The 21,247-nt window shown below is 40.2% G+C and overlaps 2 protein-coding genes across 2 annotated transcripts in view; one reads left to right on the top strand and one right to left on the bottom strand.

Moving 5' to 3' along the window:
- LOC143029284 (glycine receptor subunit alpha-4-like) overlaps nucleotides 1-21,247 on the bottom strand; it is a 1,034,091-nt gene that overhangs the window by 736,904 nt on the left and 275,940 nt on the right. The gene's annotated exons all lie outside the window — the stretch shown is intronic.
- On the top strand, nucleotides 4,292-5,452 carry LOC143028950 (serine/threonine-protein kinase Chk1-like). Its single transcript, XM_076191303.1, has one exon. It carries the CDS (start codon nucleotides 4,292-4,294, stop codon nucleotides 5,450-5,452), a length of 1,161 nt encoding a protein of 386 aa, XP_076047418.1.

The following is a 21,247-nucleotide window of genomic DNA, read 5'->3' as shown; positions in this document are numbered from 1 at the left end:
GGGGGATTGGGGGATTATTTCGTGGAAGGAAGGAGGATTGGGGGATCAACTTCGTGGGGGGAAGGCGAGGGGGCATTACTTCGTGGGGGGAGGGGGATTGGGGGATTACTTCGTGGGGGAAGGGGGATTGGGGGATCACTTCGTGGGGGGAAGGGGAGGGGGCATTACTTCGTTGGGTGAGGGGGATTGGGGGATTACTTCGTGAGAAGGAATGTAGGGATTTACTCCGGTGAAGAGTGGGGGAATTACTCCGACGGGGAGTGGGACGATTACTCCTGCAGGGAGTGGGGGGGGGTTACTTCTGAGGGGATTACTCCTGGGAGGGGGATTGCTCAGGGCAGCTAGAGACTGTCAACCCTTCTCCCCTTTGTAGAGGACAACCGTCCAGGTCTCGTTCGTTTGAAGTTTACTCCTTCAGTTGTCTCCAACTGAACTTTCGGGTTCTCTGTGTATAGCTGCCGAAACGAGTTTCCAGGTACTTTGGCCCTGTTCACACTAGCGGTTTGAACCGCGCGGAAACCGCGGCTGTATTGCATAGTCAAGGAAAAAATGCGCGGCTGTGTGAACTCTTCACTGACTTACACTGTAATTGAACCGCCGCGGTTGATACTGCAAATATGAACAAGTACTTTCTGGCGCCCAGCATAAGATATCCGAGGACCCAGCCAGAGTGACTACATTTCTCAAGCGGAAATATGCTAGACAGTACGCGAAATTGTGCTAGATTGGCAAAAATTATGCTGAATCTTTTTATTCCTCTTACGACGCTCGGGTAAGAGCGTCGCTACTTGCGGCGAAGGTCGAGGTGACAGCAGTTCGAACTCTGCCACCAGCGAGTGGGACCAAGGGCATGGTTCATAAAAGTCCACCTTACAAAGTCCTCTGTAAGGGGCCCCGTCCTAGCCTCCTGATAGGCGGAGTTTCGTGACGTTAAACCGGATCACATTATTCTATGGTAAAGTATGCTAAATTTAGCGTAAGTATGCTAAATTATGCTCACAGCATCGCAAATAACGACTGTGTTTCCTCTGGGCAGCTGTTGTGAGATCTCAGAGTCGAAGAAATCAAAAGCACTTCCTTCTGTTCCTTGTTCTTGTTCTTGCTCTTGTTCCTCTTCTTCTGCCTGTCCTTGTTCCTGTTCTTCCATTTATTCTCCCTCTTCTTGTTCCTCTCACTGTTGTTTTTCTTCTTCTTTCTGTTCTTGTTCTTGCTTTTGTTCCTCTTCTGCCTGTACTTGTTCCTGTTCTTGCTCTTGTTCCTCTTCTTCCTGTTCATGTTCTTAATGCTCTTGGATTTTAGTTCTGTCGTCATCGTGGCTGTCGTAGTTATAGATGCCGATAGTCAGAAGTTGATAAGATCGAGAAAAATACTACAAGCTTTTCTAACAGAAAAAAAAGAAAAGTATTCTGTGAAATTTTGATTCTCGACCGAAACAACTCTTCCTTGGAAAAAAAAAAAAAAATTAGTCAAAAGAGAAGCAGTGGACAGTCTTTCCATATTGTACTACATCGAAGGTTCGATAACCTTCTCTCTTCAACCCAAAGGACATGACCCCAACATATACTGGTTGGAGGATCTTTGCAAGGTGACCAAGGGAGGGGGGGAGGGGGGAAGAGGAAGGGGGAGAGAGAATGGGATGAAAGGGGGTGCCCTCTGGCAAAACCTGACGTGTTGGTGCACCTCCGGAATGTCCATCACAGGAGACTTCCTGGGACCTCCAAGAGAACAGACTAAACAACTTAAAGAGGATAAGCCTCGGGTTGCACCCGTCCCCCGTCTCCCTCCCCCCATCTCTCTCTCCTTCAATCTCTACATATATATAAATCTCTACCTCTATCTCTTTATATATATATATATACAGTATATATATATATATATATATATATATATATATACATATATTACTGTATATTATATATATATATATATATATATATATATATATATACGGTATATACACATATATCCCTCTCTCCATTTATCTACCTCCCTACTGTCTCTCCATCTCCCCTTTTATATATCTTTATATCTACCTCCTTCTCTCCGTCTCTTCATCTCTCTCATTCAATATATCTCTTTATCTCTCCCTCCCTCTCCTCTCTTTCTTGGTCTCCTTCATCTTCCCCTCTCCCCTCGGTTTCCTTTACACCCTCTGAGGCTTCCCTTCCGTTTTCTTTTTTCCCGTTCTCTCACCAGCAAACGCCGCCCTCGCTCGTTTTCTCCCATAATCACTCCTGCCCACCGCAAACGGTATCACTCAACTTTATCACTTGCTCACTCGTCCACTCTCACCCTCGTCATCACTTTTTTTACTCTCACTCTCACTGTCTAAGTCTACCTCACTCTCTCTCGTCTACTCTCATCATCACTTAGCATTATTACCCTCATTCTCACAGTCGTCGTCCATTCTCGTTATTACTTGCTGTTAGCTCTCTCACTCTCACAGTCCTCGTCTACTCTCACTCTTACAATCTTCGTCCACTCTCACAGTCCTCGTCATCACTTTTAATCTCATTCTCACTTGTCTAAGTCTACCTCACTCTCGTATACTCTCATTATCATTTAGCATTTTTACTCACATTCTCACAGTCCTCTCAAATTCTCGTTATTACTTACACACTCACTCTCACAGTCCTCGTCTACTCTCACTCTCACAATCTTCGTCTACTCCCACAGTCCTCGTCTGCTCTTACTCTCACAGTCCTCGTCTACTCTCACTCTCACAATCTTTGTCCACTCCCACAGTCCTCGTCTGCTCTTACTCTCACAGTCCTCGTCTACTCTCACTCTCACAATCTTCGTCCACTCCCACAGTCCTCGTCTACTCTCACTTTCACAGTCCTCGTCCACTCTCCATTCCTCGCTTTCATCTCCCATTTACTTACATATCCTCTCCTCCTTACCCAGTACGCACCACCTTTACAATTTTTTTTCATTTACAAGGAAAACGTAACACAGAACTGGTTGACTAACAGTGGTTAACGGGTGGAATAGACTTAGTAACCATGTAGTGAGCGCTAAAACTATCGGTTGTTTTAACAGAATATAACTATGTGGATAGAGATGGCAAGTGGTAGGGGACATGAGAACTTTATAGATAGGGTGGACATCTGCCAAGTGTAGGTCTTATGGTCTCTAGCAGAAGTCTCCTCTATTTTTTTTTTTTTTATCAAACTTGATGCAGCTACAGACACCCAAATGCTTAAAGCACAATTACCACAATGACAACGCTTAACATCTTATCTCACACGGTCATCCCCACTCTCGTTCCAAACAGCTTCACAAAAACACTTCGAGGCGCGAGGTTGACCATATAAACAGAACCACTGGTAAAATACGGACTCTAACACCAATGCCCTTCATTGAGTGGTCTATAGGATGAAACTGAGGCCGTGGCCGGTTTCCAAGGGGCCGCGGGTATCCTGGTTATGTTAAAATGGAATCTGCGGTTAGATTAAAGTGGCTGATAATAATTATAAAGAGGAACAATAAAAGATAAACAAGAAAAAACTAACAAAATAAAAATAAAATAAATAGGTGAATAAAGAGAAGCGTCCGCGGGAGTGACAGGGTACTTCTGGGAACTCAAAAAGTTAACTTGGTCATTAGCAAGTCCCACTCGACCCAAATTTTACCTGACTAAAGGGTTCCGAGTCCCAAAGCTATTCAATTATTCACAACTTTTTTTCTTCATACAACTGGACAAACACCTGAAGAACAAGCATTTACAAAACAAGGCTTTACAAATAAAAAAAAAATAAAAAATAGACGTAGAGATAACATCATATATGAGTATAACTGCCTAGTGTAGGCCCTATGGTCTATGGCAATATGCCTCAATGTTATGTTCTAATGTAACAGACTGATATAGAAAGATAACATATATCAATTATAAACAAACAAATATATGAATAAAAACAAATAAACGAGAATAAATAAGTAAATAGAATTTAAATAAAATAAATAGAAATTAAAGTAACCATAGAAATTAATGACAATTTTTTTCTTCTATCATCTTCTCAATTATTCATTATTCTTAACATTCAGAGCAAATTCATGTCAACATAGAAATATATTTATTCATTATTTTATTTACTATTTTGACTACTATCACCATTATTATCATTTGTTATTACTATCATTATCATTTATTACTATTATTATTATTATTATTATCATTATTATTATTCATTTATTTTTACTAGATTGAAAATACAGCCGATAATTATCATAATCATCTACTGCCACCAATTCCCACGTGGTCGCGTTCCCCAGTTGGCCCCGCGTCCATATGGTCAACGACAAACTGGGTTGTCTCCCGAAGTCACTTCGGGAGGTAGACTTTCGCCATCCACTCCAGTATATTTGCCAGAAACTCAAGATGGTCTTCTGGCTCTTCAGCTGCGTAGGACGACGAAGCAACCAAGAGGAACAACCACACACCAAGGAAACAAACCGAAAGAAAGAGAACATCTTCAAGACCCTGTGGAAGCTCTGTCGAGGCAAGACATCCAACAGATCCGTCGACAGAACCAATGATTCTTCCAATGACTTTGAAGGAACGACGGGTCCCCTACAGGAGCGCCATTATCAGAAAGCCGTGGCCGAGAACGAGGCTGCAATACAGGACTTCGGAGACGTAGCAACCTGGAAATCCGTCCGAGTCCTCGGCAAAGGCGCATGGGGGACCGTCACTCTCATCAAGAACACAAGAACGGGACGGCTGGTGGCGCGCAAGAATGTCTTCGTCGCGTCGAAGGCAGGCGCGAACGTCACAGCCGAAGAGGTAATCCACAGCCAAATGAGACACAGAAACGTCTCTCGGCTGTTTGCCTGGCACATTACAGGAAACAGGAGATTCCTGTACATCGAATACTGTGCCATGGGTGATCTCCTCAACGTAATTGGGCTCTACGATCTAAGTGACGATCAGGCCCATTATTACTTCAGACAACTCATCAGCGGCATCCAATACCTTCACGGGCGGGGCGTCGCTCACCGAGACCTCAAACCCGCTAACCTCCTCCTTACAGACCAAAGAGTCCTCAAGATCACCGACTTCGGGTCTGCAGACGTCTTCGTCCTTCAAGGGAGAGAGGTTCTTCTCACGGGTCAAGTCGGAACCTTCACATATATGGCGCCCGAGGTCATCGTCAGCCCACAGTCGCAGTACCACGGACCCCCCGTCGATCTCTGGTCCTGTGGCATCGTACTCTTCAACATGCTCACCATTGGTTGCAGGCCATGGTCACGAGCTGTTCCAGAGAACCAAGAGTACCAGCTCTGGGTGGAGAAAGACCCACGAATCAATGAACTCACCAAGTGGAAGAGACTCAGTCAGTCATCTCGGGCTCTCCTGGAAGCCCTTTTGGACCCGGAACCCCTTCAGAGGCTCTCCAAGTGGCGGAACCACAACTACCATTCAACAAGAATTGCTGTACTGAAGTCTTAAATTAAAATTGAAACAAAGACTTAACATGAAGCCCTTTTGGACCTTCACCCACTCCAGAGGACGTCCACATGGCAAAACCTCCAACACCATAAAATAGAACCTGTTGTACTGCAATCTTATCTTCAAACTCAACCAAAGCCTCGAAACGAAAATAGATGGCTTACCTTCGCCTGCAGTAGGGATTTCCCTCAGCTGAATAAATTCGCCTGTTTTTTAATAGGAACACTAATAATAATTTCTGACCTCATCAAAATACTCTCCGTCCAACTCTCACGCAGTGGGAAGTGAGAAACCCCTACTAGGACAAAGCCCTGTTAGTTACAGCAAGCTACTGGATCTTCTTAGGCCCATGTTGGGTCGCCTCCCCGCCTAGCCAGAGCTATCGTTGTAGCCCGCAGTGGGTACCGGGAATCGAACTCACGTACACCTCTTCATGAGTTCGTCACGGTATCCACTGGGCTACAGCACGGCGCTAATTCAAAATATCACAAAACATATCAAATGCACTGTCAAACAATTCATTTGGTAATGAGGATGCACCTATACTAACTACGAGCTTTGGAGTTCAATTGTACAATACTGTCTTTAACTACCATTTCCTATCTTACAGAGAAGTTTATTTAATAAATCAAACTAACGGTTTACTAGACACAAAATGAGAAAAATAAATAAATAAAATAAACAGACAGAGAGAGCGACCCGAGGCAACGAGATATGGGTGGACGTCCTCTAACCGGATGACACAAAAGAGACCAATACTCCCGACGGTTTTAGACGTTGAGACAGCATTTCCTTTAATTACGACGGCGGCGAGGGGGAAGACGAAGACAGGCGAGGACGTGGCCACGACCGAGAACTTCCGGCAGAATCCGGAACGCTTACGGGGTTATCACTTTGGGCTTCCACGATCTTCACCAGCACCGACCGTTGAGGGCTCGTTTGAGGAAAAATGATTTCGGTTTCAATAGTTCATTTTTCAAGTCTACAAATATAAAAAAGTCATTTAGATCACAGCTGAATGATGAACTATATATTACAGTCGAAATACATAGGGTCACAATTTACATTTTTTCCTCTGCCCCAAATGTGGTTTTAGTTTTTATTTATAAATGTGTTACTACATTTTTCATCAGTGATATATATATATATATATATATATATATATATATATATATATATATATATATATATAAATATATATATATATATATATATATATATATATATATATATATATATATATATATATATATATATATATATATATATCCCTCTCCACATTTGTCTACCTCTCTACCTCCCCATCTATCTCTCCATCTCTCCCTGTATCACATCACTCTCTATCTACATATATATATATATATATATATATATTATATATATTATATATATATATATATATATATATATATATATATAATAAATATATACATATATATATATATATATATATATATATATATATATATATATACATATATTTTCCTATCGTCATATTCTGCAACCAAACTGTGAATGCTCGTTCCTTCTCTTCTACAACCTTTTTCGCTTCATCATCCTTCCACTCACCACCTTTCCTTCTATTTCCTTCCGTCCTACTGTTCCACACATCTTTGTACACCTTGTGATTCCCTCCTTGAAGTATCCCCATTCCTTCTCCACTCCTAGTTCTACTCTACCCTTTACTCCATCCCACTCGTCTCTCAGCTTCTTATACTCATTTTCTTTCTCATTTAAGTAATTTCTTCTAAAAACCTTCCTATTTTGTATCCTTTTCCTCTTTCTCCATCTATCCTCCACTTTCATCTTACCTTCCACCAAATAATGATCTGATATATCCCCCACTCTCTCCCCTAAGAACAAATACCCCAAAACTCTTCCTACTCTTCTCCTGGTCACCACTATATAGTCCATTAAAACTGTATCCACCACCCTTCTATTCACCAATCTCTCCCATGTGTACTTATGCTTGTCTTTCCTCCTAAACACTGTAGGAGAATGATATGTGTGGTACAAAGAAAAGTAAAGCATATGATAACGGAGGCAAAAAGGAGAGCAGATGACAAATAGGGTAAGACTATGGCACTTTTTAAATTAATCAAATTATTTATATATATATATATATATATATATATATATATATATATATACACATATATATAAAGAAATTAAGACAGGTAGGGAAAGCGAATCAAGTAAAGTAGAAAAGGTAAAGGATGCAAAGGGAGAGATGATAATCGAAGAGACGGCAGTAGGAGGAAGAGGGGCAAAGCATTTTAGGGACCTGCTAAATGTGAAGGAGAGCTGAAGTGGAAAGAGTTAGAAAATGACAGTAATGAATGAGGAAAATGGAAGAGAAATAAGTAAAAATGAGGTGAAAGCAGTTATTAAAATCATAAGAACAGGTAAGGCCCCTGAGTTAGATGGGTGTCATGCTGAGTGTCTAAAAAAGGGAGCTACAGTGATGGTGGAATGGCTGGTAAGGTTCTTTAATGTTTGTCTAAAGGAGGGTACAGTATCGGAGGACTGGAGGAGTGCCTGTATAGTTCCCCTTTACAAGGGAAAAGGAGACAAGTGTGAGTGTACTAGTTTTAGTGGGATCTCTTTGTTGAGTGTACTGGAGAAGGCTTATGGGAGAGTTTTGAGGGGATTAGGAGTTGAACAGAGGGAGTAATTGGTGAGGAACATTGTGGGTTTAGGACAGGTAGAGGTTCCTTTGATCAGATTTATGTGGTAAGGAAGTTATGTGGGAAAACTTTAGGAAAAGGTAAGGATTTTTTTTTTTTTTTTTTTTGAGGGGGCTGTTTTGTAAAAGGCTTATAATAGGGTACACAGGAAGGCACTGAGGAAGGTACTACAGATATATGGGAGAGGAGGAAAGCTGTTAAGACCAGTCAATAGTTTTCACGAGAGTAGAACAGCCTTTGTAAGAATTAGAAATGGAAAGAGTGAGTGGTTTGATGCAAAGGTGGGACTTGGACAAGAATGGTCATGTAACCATGGCTCTTCAGTTTATATGTGGAGGGGTGATGTGAGAGGTAGATGCAAGGGTAATGGGCCGGGGAATGGAGATGATTAATAGAAATTGGAAAAAAATGGGAGATAAACCAGTTGTTTGGGAATGACACTGCGCGTGTAGCAGGATAAGAGGGATTTAGTGACAGAGTTTAGGAAGGTGTGCGAAAGATGGAAGTTGAAGGTAAATGTGGTTAAATGTAAGGTGATGAGATGTACAAGGGGAGAGAATGACAGCAAAACTGGAAGCGAGTATCAAAGGAGAGACACTAGAGAAAGTGGAGAGCTTTAGACATATGGGGCGAATGTGGCGGAAAAGGGAGGAGTGGAGGTGGAGGTAGATTAAATGAAGCGGGCTTGCTGTGGATGCGCTGTGTCATCCTGCATTGCTTCTAACCCAGGGCAGTGTGCCAGATGTAGGGATGAACCGTCATCCAGGAACCAAGAAAAGAGGGAGGGAAGGCTGGTGAATCGGAGTGGAGTATGTGAGGATGAAATGGGTGGGAGTGGATTTATGGCTTTGACTTTGGCTAACTCCCTTGTATGGGGGAAAAGTTCTTGGTATATGTATGTATATATATATATATATATATATATATATATATATATATATATATATACATATATAAATTATATATATATATATATAAATATATACATTATATATATATATATATATATATATATATATATATATGCAAGCAATTAAATCACCGTGATACAAAAATGCAAAATAACCATAGGAGAAGTGAAACTTGTAGACAGTAAGTACTTTCGTATATTACATCTTCAGACTAAATGACAGAGATACGGTGTTGTGTTTAAATGTAAGTATCAGGTGGCAACCATGGGGGGGGGGGGAAGGAAGGAGACAATACAATGTGAGGAAGGGGGATGATCTTACCTCTATCGACCTGACCAACACAATCTTTCCGCCAGATTGAGCCTTATGTGTTGGTCAGGTCGATAGAGGTAAGGTCATCCCCCCTCCTCACATTGTATTGTCTCCCCCCTCCCCCCCCCTATGGTTGCCACCTAATACTTACATTTAAACACAACTCTGCATCTCTGTCATTTAGTCTGAAGATGTAATATACGAAAGTACTTACTGTCTACAAGTTTTCCTTCTCCTGTATATATTATATACAGTATTCCACTGAAGAGGATCACAGTCCGTGATCGAAATATATGGAATTAATTTTTTTCATTTCTTCTTATCCAACATAGTGGGTTTTTGTTGAATGTTGAATATATATATATATGCATATATATATGTGCGTGTGTGTGTGTGTGTGTGTGTGTGTGTGTGTGTGTGTGTGTGTGTGTGTGTGTGTGTGTGTGTGTGTGCAAGGTAACCACTAATGAAAAGAAACGATCGGAGCATAGCGCTTTCGTGTATTACATCCAGTGCAGAAATACATATAGAATACAAACCAGTATAATATATAGTGGCGAACAAAGGGGACGTGAGCACAGGGATCCATGTGTCAACGGTAGGAGAAGGTAGTGACGAAATACTGTATTGACAAGAGATCGTGGAATGTGGGAAACTCTTCGTGGGTCAGGTGTAAGGTGTCTAATGATTCTTAAATTTCTTTTATTTTTTTATTGTTTTCTTACAAATACACTGATCTATTTTACACAACCCTAGATTATGGTTGAAATTAATATTATTTGTGGATCTTATTAACTTACTTTCAATTATGTTTTTTTCGACAATGGTATTGTTGAAAACAATCACGCTAGCATTATCCCAATCGATAGGGTGATTTAAAGTGCTGAGATATTAAAAAATAGCCCTTGAATAATTTTAAATCTTTGAGTAAATTCGGGACGTTTTCTTGGTAAAGTAACACTATTATGGACAAAAGGCTTGAGGGTTGTAAAAAATTTCCTTGCAAAACTATAAGAGGTGTCAATAAAATGTTTTGGATATTTCACAGTCGAAGTGGAAAATAATGGTGTTCTAACTTTCTTAGATGTTAACATTCATAGTACAGAGAGAAACCTTAGATTTAGTGTATCCAGAAAGCCGACCAATGTAGGTTCTTACATACATTATTATTTCCACCCTCATAATGTAAAAAAATACGTTTTCTCATCAATGTTTCTAGGAGCTTTACGAGTTTGTAGTACTGAGTACGTTGGTGAGGAAATAAGAAATGTGTATGATATTGGTATTAAAATGAAATATCCAAAACATTTTACTGATATGTCCTACAGTTTTGCAATGAATTTTTTTTTACAACTCTCAATCAGACAAACCTTTGGTCCATAATAACATAGTAGTGTTACCCTACCAAGAAAATTTAGCCAACGTCCCTAATTTATTACTCAAATATGTTACTAATGTAGCCTTCAGTATAACATCTACACAATACATTTTCAATAATTCTAAAAGTTGACAAAAAGGGTGTGTATACAAAATTCCTTACAAAACATGTATAGAGTTCTAAATTGGTCTAACGGCAAAAGATCTATCTGTTAGATTTAAGAAAAAAAATAAAAGATGGAAATGATTCATGTGCTATTTTTAAACATCTCACCATTTTTAATCACCCTATCGATTGGGATAATGCTAGCATGATTACTTTCAACAATAACATTGTCGAAACATAATTGAGAGTAGCTTAGTAAGATCCACAAATAATATTAATTTCAACCTTAATCTAGGATTGTATAAAATAGATAATTGTATTTGTAAAGAAATAACAAACATGTTCCAATTGTAAGAAACATTAGACACCTGATGGCTGACCTTGCATCTGTAGAACACACGTTTCTATTGCTTTTATTGCAAAATGGCACACTTAATGCATCAACAGACCCCAAAACACAATTACCACAAAGACAACACAATACATCTAATCTTACTCGGCCCTGCACGCTCTCGCTCCAAACAGATTAGCAAAATCTCTTTGTCCAGAGGCGAGATTGGCCATTAGGATAGAAGCACTAGTAAACTACGGTCTACAACAACAATGCCCTTCACTGAGTAGTTTACGGGATGAAAATGTGGCCGTGTCCGGTTTTCAAGGGGCCGCGGGTCTCCTGGTTATGTTCCAGTGGAATCTACGGTTAGATGAAATTGGCACGTAATGCTTAAGATTGAAAAAAAAAAGAAAAACAGAATAAAATAAACAAATAAAAAACTAATTAAAAACAGCATTTACAAATAAAAATAAAAACAAACACTTACAAAAACAAGGCTTTACAACAAACAAATCATTAGACGGATAGATAATATCAAACATGAATATAACTGCCTAGTGTAGGCCTTATGGTCTATTGCAATCTCCCCCATGGTTATTTCCTTGTGTAGAAGATCGATATAGAAAGATACATAAATAACTGGAAAAAAAAGAGAACAAATAAGTAAATATAATCTAAATAAAATCAATAGAAATTAAAATAAACATAAAACACGAGGACAAATAACTCAACTACATAAATAAATTAATAAAAAAAAAAATTCTTATATCATCTTCTCATGTATTCATTGTTCTTAACATTTAGAGAAAATTCACGTCAACATAGAAATACATTAATTAGTTTATTTATTTACTATTACTATTTTACTACTATCATCACCATTATTATAATTTATTATTACAATCATTATCATTTATCATTATTATAATTATTAATTTATTCGTTTATTTTTACTAGAATGAATATACGGCCGATAATTATCATAATCATCTACTGCAACCACTTTCCATGTGGTCGCGTCCCCCGGTTGGCAATGCGTCCATGTGGTCAACGACAAACTGGGTTGTCTCCCGAAGTCACTTCTGGAGGTAGACTTTCCCCATCCACTCCAGTATATTTGCCAGAAGCTCAAGATGGTCTTCTGGCTCTTCAGCTGCGTAGGAGGGCGAAGCAACCAAGAGGAACAACCACACACCAAGGAAACAAACCAGAAGAAAGAAAGCATCTTCAAGACCCTGTGGAAGCTCTGTCGAGGCAAGAAGTCCGAAAAATCCGTCGACAGCACCAATGATTCTTCCACTGACTTTGAAGGTACGACGGGTCCCCTACAGGAGCGCCATTATCAGAAAGCCGTGGCCGAGAACGAGGCTGCAATACAGGACTTCGGAGACGCCGCAATCTGGAAATCCGTCCGAGTCCTCGGCAAAGGCGCTTGGGGGACCGTCACTCTCATCAAGAACATGAGAAATGGACGGTTGGTTGCGCGCAAGAACGTCTTCGTCGCGTCGAAGGCTGGCGCAAGCGTCACAGCCGAAGAGGTCATCCACAGCCAGATGAGACACAGAAACGTCTCTCGGCTGTTTGCCTGGCACATTACAGGAAACAGGAGATTCCTCTACATCGAATACTGTGCCATGGGTGACCTCCTTAACGTAATTGGGCTCTACGATCTAAGTGACGATCAGGCCCATTATTACTTCAGACAACTCATCAGCGGCGTCCAATACCTTCATGGGCGGGGCGTCGCTCATCGAGACCTCAAACCCGCTAACCTCCTCCTTACAGACAAAAGAGTCCTTAAAATCACCGACTTCGGGTCTGCAGACGTCTTCGTCCTTCAAGGGAGAGAGGTTCTTCTCACGGGTCAGGCCGGTACTTTCACCTATATGGCGCCCGAGGTCATCGTATGCCCACAGTCGCAGTACCACGGACCCCCCGTCGATCTCTGGTCCTGTGGCATCGTACTCTTCAACATGCTCACCATTGGTTGCAGGCCATGGTCACGAGCAGTTCCAGAGAACCAAGAGTACCAGCTGTGGGTGGAAAAAGACCCACGAATCAATGAACTCACCAAGTGGAAGAGACTCAGTCAGTCATCGCGGGCTCTCCTGGAAGCCCTTTTGGACCCGGAACCTCTTCAGAGGCTCTCCGGTTGGCGGAACCTCAACTATCATTGAACAAATCTTGCTGCACTGAAATCGTAAATTAAAATTGAAACAAAGACTTAACATGAAGCCCTTTTGGACCTTCACCCACTCCAGAGGACGTCCACATGGCAAAACCTCTAACACCATTGAATAGAACCTGTTGTACTGCAATCTTATCTTCAAACTCAACCAAAGCCTCGAAACGAAAATCGATGGCTTACCTTCGCCTGCAGTAGGGATTTCCCTCAGCTGAATAAATTCGCCTGTTTTTTAATACGAACACTAATAATAATTACTGACCTCATCAAAATACTCTCCGTCCAACTCTCACGCAGTGGGGAGTGAGAAACCCCTACAAGGACAAAGCCCTGTTAGTTACAGCAAGCTACTGGATCTTCTTAAGCCGATGTTGGGTCGCCTCCCCGCCTAGCCAGAGCTATCGTTGTAGCCCTCAGTGGGTACCGGGAATCGAACTCACGTACACCTCTTCATGAGTTCGTCACGGTATCCACTGGGCTACAGCACGGCGCTAATTCAAAATATCACAAAACATATCAAATGCACTGTCAAACAATTCATTTGGTAATGAGGATGCACCTATACTATCTACGAACTTTGGAGTTCGATGGTACGATACTGTCTTACATTACCATTTCATATCTTACAGAGAGGTTATATAATAAATCAAACTACCGGTTTAATAGACACAAAATAAGAAAAAATAAAATAAAATAAAATAAAGAGACGGACAGAGCGACCCGAGGCAACAAGATATGGGTGGACGTCCTCTAACCGGATGACACAAAAGAGACCAATACTCCCGACGGTTTTAGACGTTGAGACAGCATTTCCTTTAATTACGACGGCGGCGAGGGCGAAGAAGAAGACAGGCGAGGACGTGGCCACGACCGAGAACTTCCGGGTCGGGGGTGGGGTGGGGTGGGGGGGTTGGAGTGGAGAACCCGGAACGCTTACGGGGTTATCACTTTGGGCTTCCACGATCTTCACCAGCACCGACCGTTGAGGGCTCGTTTGAGGAAAAACGATTTCGGTTGCAATAGTTCATTTTTCAAGTCTACAAATATAAAAAACTCATTTAGATCACAGCTGAATGATGAACTATTTATTACAGTCGAAATACATAGGTTCACAATTTACAGTTTTTTCTCTGCCCCGAATGTGGTTTTAGTTTTGATTTATAAATGTGTTACTACATTTTTCATCAGTTATATATATATATATATAATATATATATATATATATGTATTTATATAAATATATATATATATACATATATATACATATGTATAAATATATATATATATATATCCCTCTCTCCATTTGTCTACCTCTGTACCTCCCCATCTATCTCTCCATCTCTCCCTGTATCACATCACTCTCTATCTACATATATATATATATATATATATATATATATATATATATATACTTTTTTCCTCTCGTCATATTCTGCAACCAAACTGTGAATGCTCGTTCCTTCTCTTCTACAAGCTTTTTCGCTTCATCATCCTTCCACTCACCACCTTTCCTTCTATTTCCTTCCGTCCTCCTGTTCCACACATCTTTGTACACCTTGTGATTCCCTCCTTGAAGTATCCCTATTCCTTCTCCACTCCTAGTTCTACTCTACCCTTTACTCCATCCCACTCGTCTCTCAGCTTCTTATACTCCTTTTCTTTCTCATTTAAGTAATTTCTTCTAAAAACCTTCCTATTTTGTGTCCTTTTCCTCTTTCTCCATCTATCCTCCAATTTCAACTCACCTTCCACCAAATAATGATCTGATATGTCCCCCATTCTCTCCCCTAAGAACAAATACCCCAAAACTATTCCTACTCTTCTCCTGGTCACCACTATATTGCCCATTAAAACTGTATCCACCACCCTTCTATTCACCAACCTCTCCCATGTGTACTAATGCTTGTCTTTTCTCCTAAACACTGTGAGAGAATCATATGAGTGGTACAAAGAAAAGAAAAGTAAAGCATAAGATAACGGAGGCAAAAAGGAGATCAGATGTCAAATAGGGTAAGACTATGGCACTTTTTAAATTAATCAAATTATATATATATATATATATATATATATATATATATACAAATATATATATATACACACACATATATATACACATACACACACACACACACATATATATATATATATATATATATATATATATATAGAGAGAGAGAGAGAGAGAGAGAGAAAGAGAGAGTAAAAGAGAGTGAAAGAAAATTAAGACAGGTAGGGAAAGCGAATCAAGTAAAGTAGAAAAGGTAAAGGATGCAAAGGGAGAGATGATAATGGAAGAGACGGCAGTAGGAGGAAGATGGGCAAAGCATTTTAGGGACCTGCTAAATGTGAAGGAGAGCTGAAGTGGAAAGCGTTAGAAAATGACAGTAATGAATGAGGAAAAAGGAAGAGAAATAAGGAAAAATGAGGTGAAAGCAGTTATTAAAATCATGAGAGCAGGTAAAGCCCCTGGGTTAGATGGGTGTCATGCGGAGTGTCTAAAAAAGGGAGCTACAGTGATGATGGAATGGCTGGTAAGGTTCTTTAATGTTTGTCTAAAAGAGGGTACAGTACCGGACGACTGGAGGAGTGCCTGTATAGTTCCCCTTTACAACGGAAAAGCAGACAAGTGTGAGTGTTCTAGTTTTAGTGGGATCTCTTTGTTGAGTGTACTGGAGAAGGCTTATGGGAGAGTTTTGAGGGGATTAGGACAGGTAGGGGTTCCTTTGATCAGATTCTTGTGGTAAGAAAGTTATGTGGGAAAACTTTAGGAAAAGGTAAGGATTTTTTTTTTTTTTTGGGGGGGGGCTTGTTTTGTAAAAGCCTTATAATAGGGTACACAGGAAGGCCCTATGGGAGGTACTACAGATATATGGAAGAGGAGGAAAGCTGTTAAGAGCAGTCAACAATTTTCACGGGAGTAGAACAGCCTTTGTAAGAATTAGATATGGAGAGAGTGAGTGGTTTGAGGCAAAGGTGGGACTTAGACTGGAATGTGTCATGTTACCATAGCACTTTAATTTATGCGTGGATGAGGTGGGTGGTGCAAGAGGTAGATGCAAGGGTAATGGGCCGGGGACTGTACGTGGTTAATAGAAATTGGAGAAAAATGGGAGATAAACCAGTTGTTTGGTAACGACACTGCGCGTGTAGCAGCATCAGAGGAATTAAGTTAGTAACAGAGTTTAGGAAGGTGTGCGAAAGAAGGAAGTTGAAAATGAATGTAGTTAACAGTATGGTGATGAAATGTACAGGGGGAGAGAATGACAGCAAATTGGAAGTGAGTATCAAAGGAGAGACACAAGAGAAAATGGAGAGCTTTAGACACATGGGGCGAATGTGGCGGAAAAGGGAGGACTGGAGGTGGAGGTAGACTATAGATTGCGAGAAGCAAGTAAATTCCTTGGTGATTGAAAAAGGTAACAAGAAATAGATATTTGAGAATGGGTGTTAACAGGAGATTGTATGAACGGGTGATTGTGCCGACAGCACTGTATGGGAATGAAACGTGGAATATAAGAGAGGAAAAGAGGAATAATTTAAATGTGCTTGAGATGAAATGCCTGAGAAGTATGATAGGGGTTACTAGGCTGGATAGAGTGAGAAACGAGTAGGTGAGGAGAGTGGAAGTGGAAAGGGAGTTGGGAGATAGGGTTGATGAAAGAGTATTGGGATGGTTTGAACACATGAAAAGAATGAGTGAAGAAAGATTAGTACAAGAGAAAAGAGGTGTGGAATGCAGAGGTGGAGGGAATGAACATGAGGGGTCGATCAAGGATGAGATGGATGCATGGGATAAAAGGGACATTGGGAAAGAGGGGAATGTCTGTTCAGAAAGGGAGAAAACGGGAGATTGGGGAGAGTAGAGAATGGCTGTCTTTGGATGATACTGTGATGTATAGAAGGGACTGGGTGGGGTGAGGAAGTATATGTGAATGATTTTTGACGCAGCACGAAGGAATTTTTCCCCGTCCTCTCTTTTTCTGCATTAGGGGACTGAGAGGGGGGGGGGAGTCGCTGATTAAATGAAGTGGGCTTGCTGTGGATGCGCTGTGTCATTCTGCATTGCTTCTAACCCAGGGCAGTGTGCCAGATGTAAGGATAAACCGTCATCCAGGAGCCAAGAAAAGAGGGAGGGAAGGCTGGTGAATGGGAGTGGAGTATGTGAGGATAAAATGGGTGGGAGTGGATTCATGGCTTTGACTTTGGCTAACTCCCTTGTATGGGGGAAAAGTCCTCGGTATATGTATATATGTGTTGGATATATATATATATATATATATCTCTATATATATATGTATATATATATACATATGTGTGTGTGTGTGTGTGTGTGTGTGTGTTTGTGTGTAACTGTGTGTTCAAGGTAACGATCGGAGCATAGCGCTTTCATGTATTACATCCAGTGCAGAAATACATAGAGGGTACAAGCATAATATATAGTGGGGAACAAAGGGGACGTGGGCACAGGGATCCATGTGTCAACGGTAGAAGGTTGTGACGAAATATTATATTGACAAAAGATCGTGGAATGTGGGAAACTTTCCGTTGGTCATGTATCAGGTGTCTAATGATTCTTAAAATATGTATTTTATTTCTTTACAAATACAATTATATATTTTACACAACCCTAGATTATGGTTGAAATTAATATTAATTGTAGATCTTGTTAATTTACATTCAATTATGTTTTTTTCCACAATGGTAGTGTTGAAAGCAATCACGCTAGCATTATCCCAATCGATAGGGTGATTAAAAGTGCTGAGATATTAAAAAATAGCCCTTGAATAATTCTAAATCTTTGAGTAAATTCGGGACGTTGGCTATATTTTCTTGGTAGGGTAACACTATTATGGACAAAAGGCTTACGGGTTGTAAAAAAAATTCCTTGCAAAATTGTAAGGGGTGTCAATAAAATGTTTTGGATATTTCACAATCGAAGCGTAAAATATTGTTGTACTACATTTCTTAGATGTTAACATTTATCAAACAGAGAGGAACCTTAGATTTAGTGTATCCAGAAAGCCGACCAATGTAGGCTCTTTCATGCATTATCATTCTTCCCACCCTGATAACGTAAAAAGATCAATTTTTTCATCAATGTTTCTAAGAGCTTTACGAGCTACAATTGTAGTCCTGAGCACGTTGGAGAGGAAATAAAAAATGTGTATGATATTGGTATTAAAATGAAATATCCAAAACATTTCACTGACATGTCTTACAGTTTTGCAAGGAAAACTTTATACAACTCTAAATCAGTCAAACCTTTGGTCCATAATAACATAGTAGTGTTACCCTACCAAGAAAATTTAGCCAACGTCCTTAATTTACTCAAATATGTTATCAATGTAGCCTTCAGTACAACATCTACACAATACCTTATCAATAATTAAAAAAAACTGCTAAAAAGGGTGTGTATACAAAATTCCTTGCAAAATATGAATAGAGTTCTAAAGTGGTCTAACGGCAAAAGATCTATGTTAGAATTAAGAAAAAAAATGTAAAAGATGGAAATGATTCAAGTCCTATTTTTAAACATCTCACCACTATTAATCACACTATCGATTGGGATAATGCTAGCATGATTACTTTCAAAAATAACATTGTCTAAAGAAACATAATTGAAAGTAACTTAATAAGATCCACAGATAATATTAATTTCAACCTTAATCTAGGATTGTATGAAATAGATATTTATATTTGTAAAGAAATAACAAACATGATCCAATTATATGAAATATTAGACACCTGATGGCTGACCTTGCATCTGTAGAAAACACGTTTCTATTGCTTTTATTGCAAAATGGCACACTTAATGCACCAACAGACCCCAAAACACAATTATCACAAACACAACACAATACATCTAATCTTACACGGCCCTGCACGCTCTCGCTCCAAACAGATTAGCAAAATCTCTTTGTCCAGAGGCGAGATTGGCCATTAGGATAGAAGCACTAGTAAACTACGGTCTACAACAACAATGCCCTTCACTGAGTAGTTTACGGGATGAAAATGTGGCCGTGTCCGGTTTTCAAGGGGCCGCGGGTCTCCTGGTTATGTTCCCGTGGAATCTACGGTAAGATGAAATTGGCACGTAATGCTTCAGATTAAAAAATGAATAAATAAAAATAAATAAATAAATAAATAAATAAATAAAAAAACTAATTAAAAACAAGAATTTACAAATAAAAACTAATTAAAAAACAATTACAAAAATAAGGATTTAACGACAAATAAATCAACGGATAGATATCAAACATGAATATAACTGCCTTATGGTCTATTGCAATCTCACCCATTGTTATTTTCTTGTGTAGAAGATCGATATAGAAAGATACATAAATAAATTGTAAAACAAAAAAAAAATAAAAATAAATGCGAACAAATAAGTAAATATAATCTAAATAAAAATAAATAGAATTTGAAATAAACATGGAAAATGAATAAACAAATTATTCAATTACATACATTAAAAAAAAGTCTTTTCATATATCATCTTCTCAAGTATTCATTGTTCTTAACATTGAGAGTAAATTCACGTCAACATAGAAATACATTAATTAATTTATTTATTTACTATTACTACTTTACCACTATCATCACCATTATTACAGTTTATTATTACTATCATTATCGTTTATAATTTATTATTATTACAATTATTAATTTATTCGTTTATTTTTACTAGAATGAATATACGGCCGATAATTATCATAATCATCTACTGCCACCACTTTCCATGTGGTCGCGTCCACCGTTGGCCATGCGTCCATGTGGTCAACGACAAACTGGGTTGTCTCCTGATGTCACTTCGGGATCTAGACTTTCGCCATCCACTCGAGTGTATTTGCCAGAAACTCAAGATGGCCTTCTGGCTCTTCAGCTGCGTAGGAGGACGAAGCTCCAGAAATTCCAACGAACAGGAACAACCAAACAGCAAGGGAATTAATCAAAGGAAAAATATCTTCAAGACCATTTGGAGGCTCTGTCGCGGCAAGAACTCCGACAGATCCGTCGACAGCGACAACGATATTTCGACAGTCTTTGAAGGCACGACGGGTCCCCTACAGGAGCGCCATTACGAGAAAGCCGTAGCCGCGAACGAGGTCGCTCTACAGGACTTCGGAGACGTTGCAATCTGGAAACCCGTCCGAATCCTCGGCAAAGGCGCATGGGGGACCGTCACTCTTATCAAAAACATGAGAAATGGACGGCTGGTTGCGCGCAAGAACGTCTTCGTCGCATCGAAGGCTGGCGCCAGCGTCACAGCCGAAGAGGTCATCCACAGCCAGATGAGACACACAAACGTCTCTCGGCTGTTTGCCTGGCACATCACAGGAAACAGGCGATTCCTCTACATCGAATACTGTGCCATGGGTGATCTCCTCAACGTAATTGGGCTCTACGATCTAAGTGACGATCAGGCCCATTATTACTTCAGACAACTCATCAGCGGCGTCCAATACCTTCACGGGCGGGGCGTCGCTCATCGAGACCTCAAACCCGCTAACCTCCTCCTTACAGACCAAAGAGTCATCAAGATCACCGACTTCGGGTCTGCAGACGTCTTCGTCCTTCAAGGGAGAGAGGTTCTTCTCACGGGTCAGGTCGGTACTTTCACATATATGGCGCCCGAGGTCATCGTATGCCCACAGTCGCAGTACCACGGACCCCCCGTCGATCTCTGGTCCTGTGGCATCGTACTCTTCAACATGCTCACCATTGGTTGCAGGCCATGGTCAAGAGCTGTTCCAGAGAACCAAGAGTACCAGCTGTGGGTGGAGAAAGACCCACGAATCAATGAACTCAGCAAGTGGAAGAGACTGAGTCAGTCATCTCGGGCTCTCCTGGAAGCCCTTTTGGACCCAGAACCCATTCAGAGG

The sequence above is a fragment of the Oratosquilla oratoria genome, chromosome 10 (genome assembly GCF_046742065.1).
Source record: "Oratosquilla oratoria isolate Oo_2021 chromosome 10, ASM4674206v1, whole genome shotgun sequence".
Lineage (NCBI taxonomy): Eukaryota > Metazoa > Arthropoda > Malacostraca > Stomatopoda > Squillidae > Oratosquilla > Oratosquilla oratoria.
Note: the sequence above shows the minus strand (reverse complement) of the source record. Positions and strands in the feature narration are given on the sequence as shown.

Bases quoted from the DNA above. Each gene is read 5' to 3' on its own strand.
- LOC143028950 (XM_076191303.1), top strand. From the start codon at position 4,292: ATGGTCAACGACAAACTGGGTTGTCTCCCGAAGTCACTTCGGGAGGTA.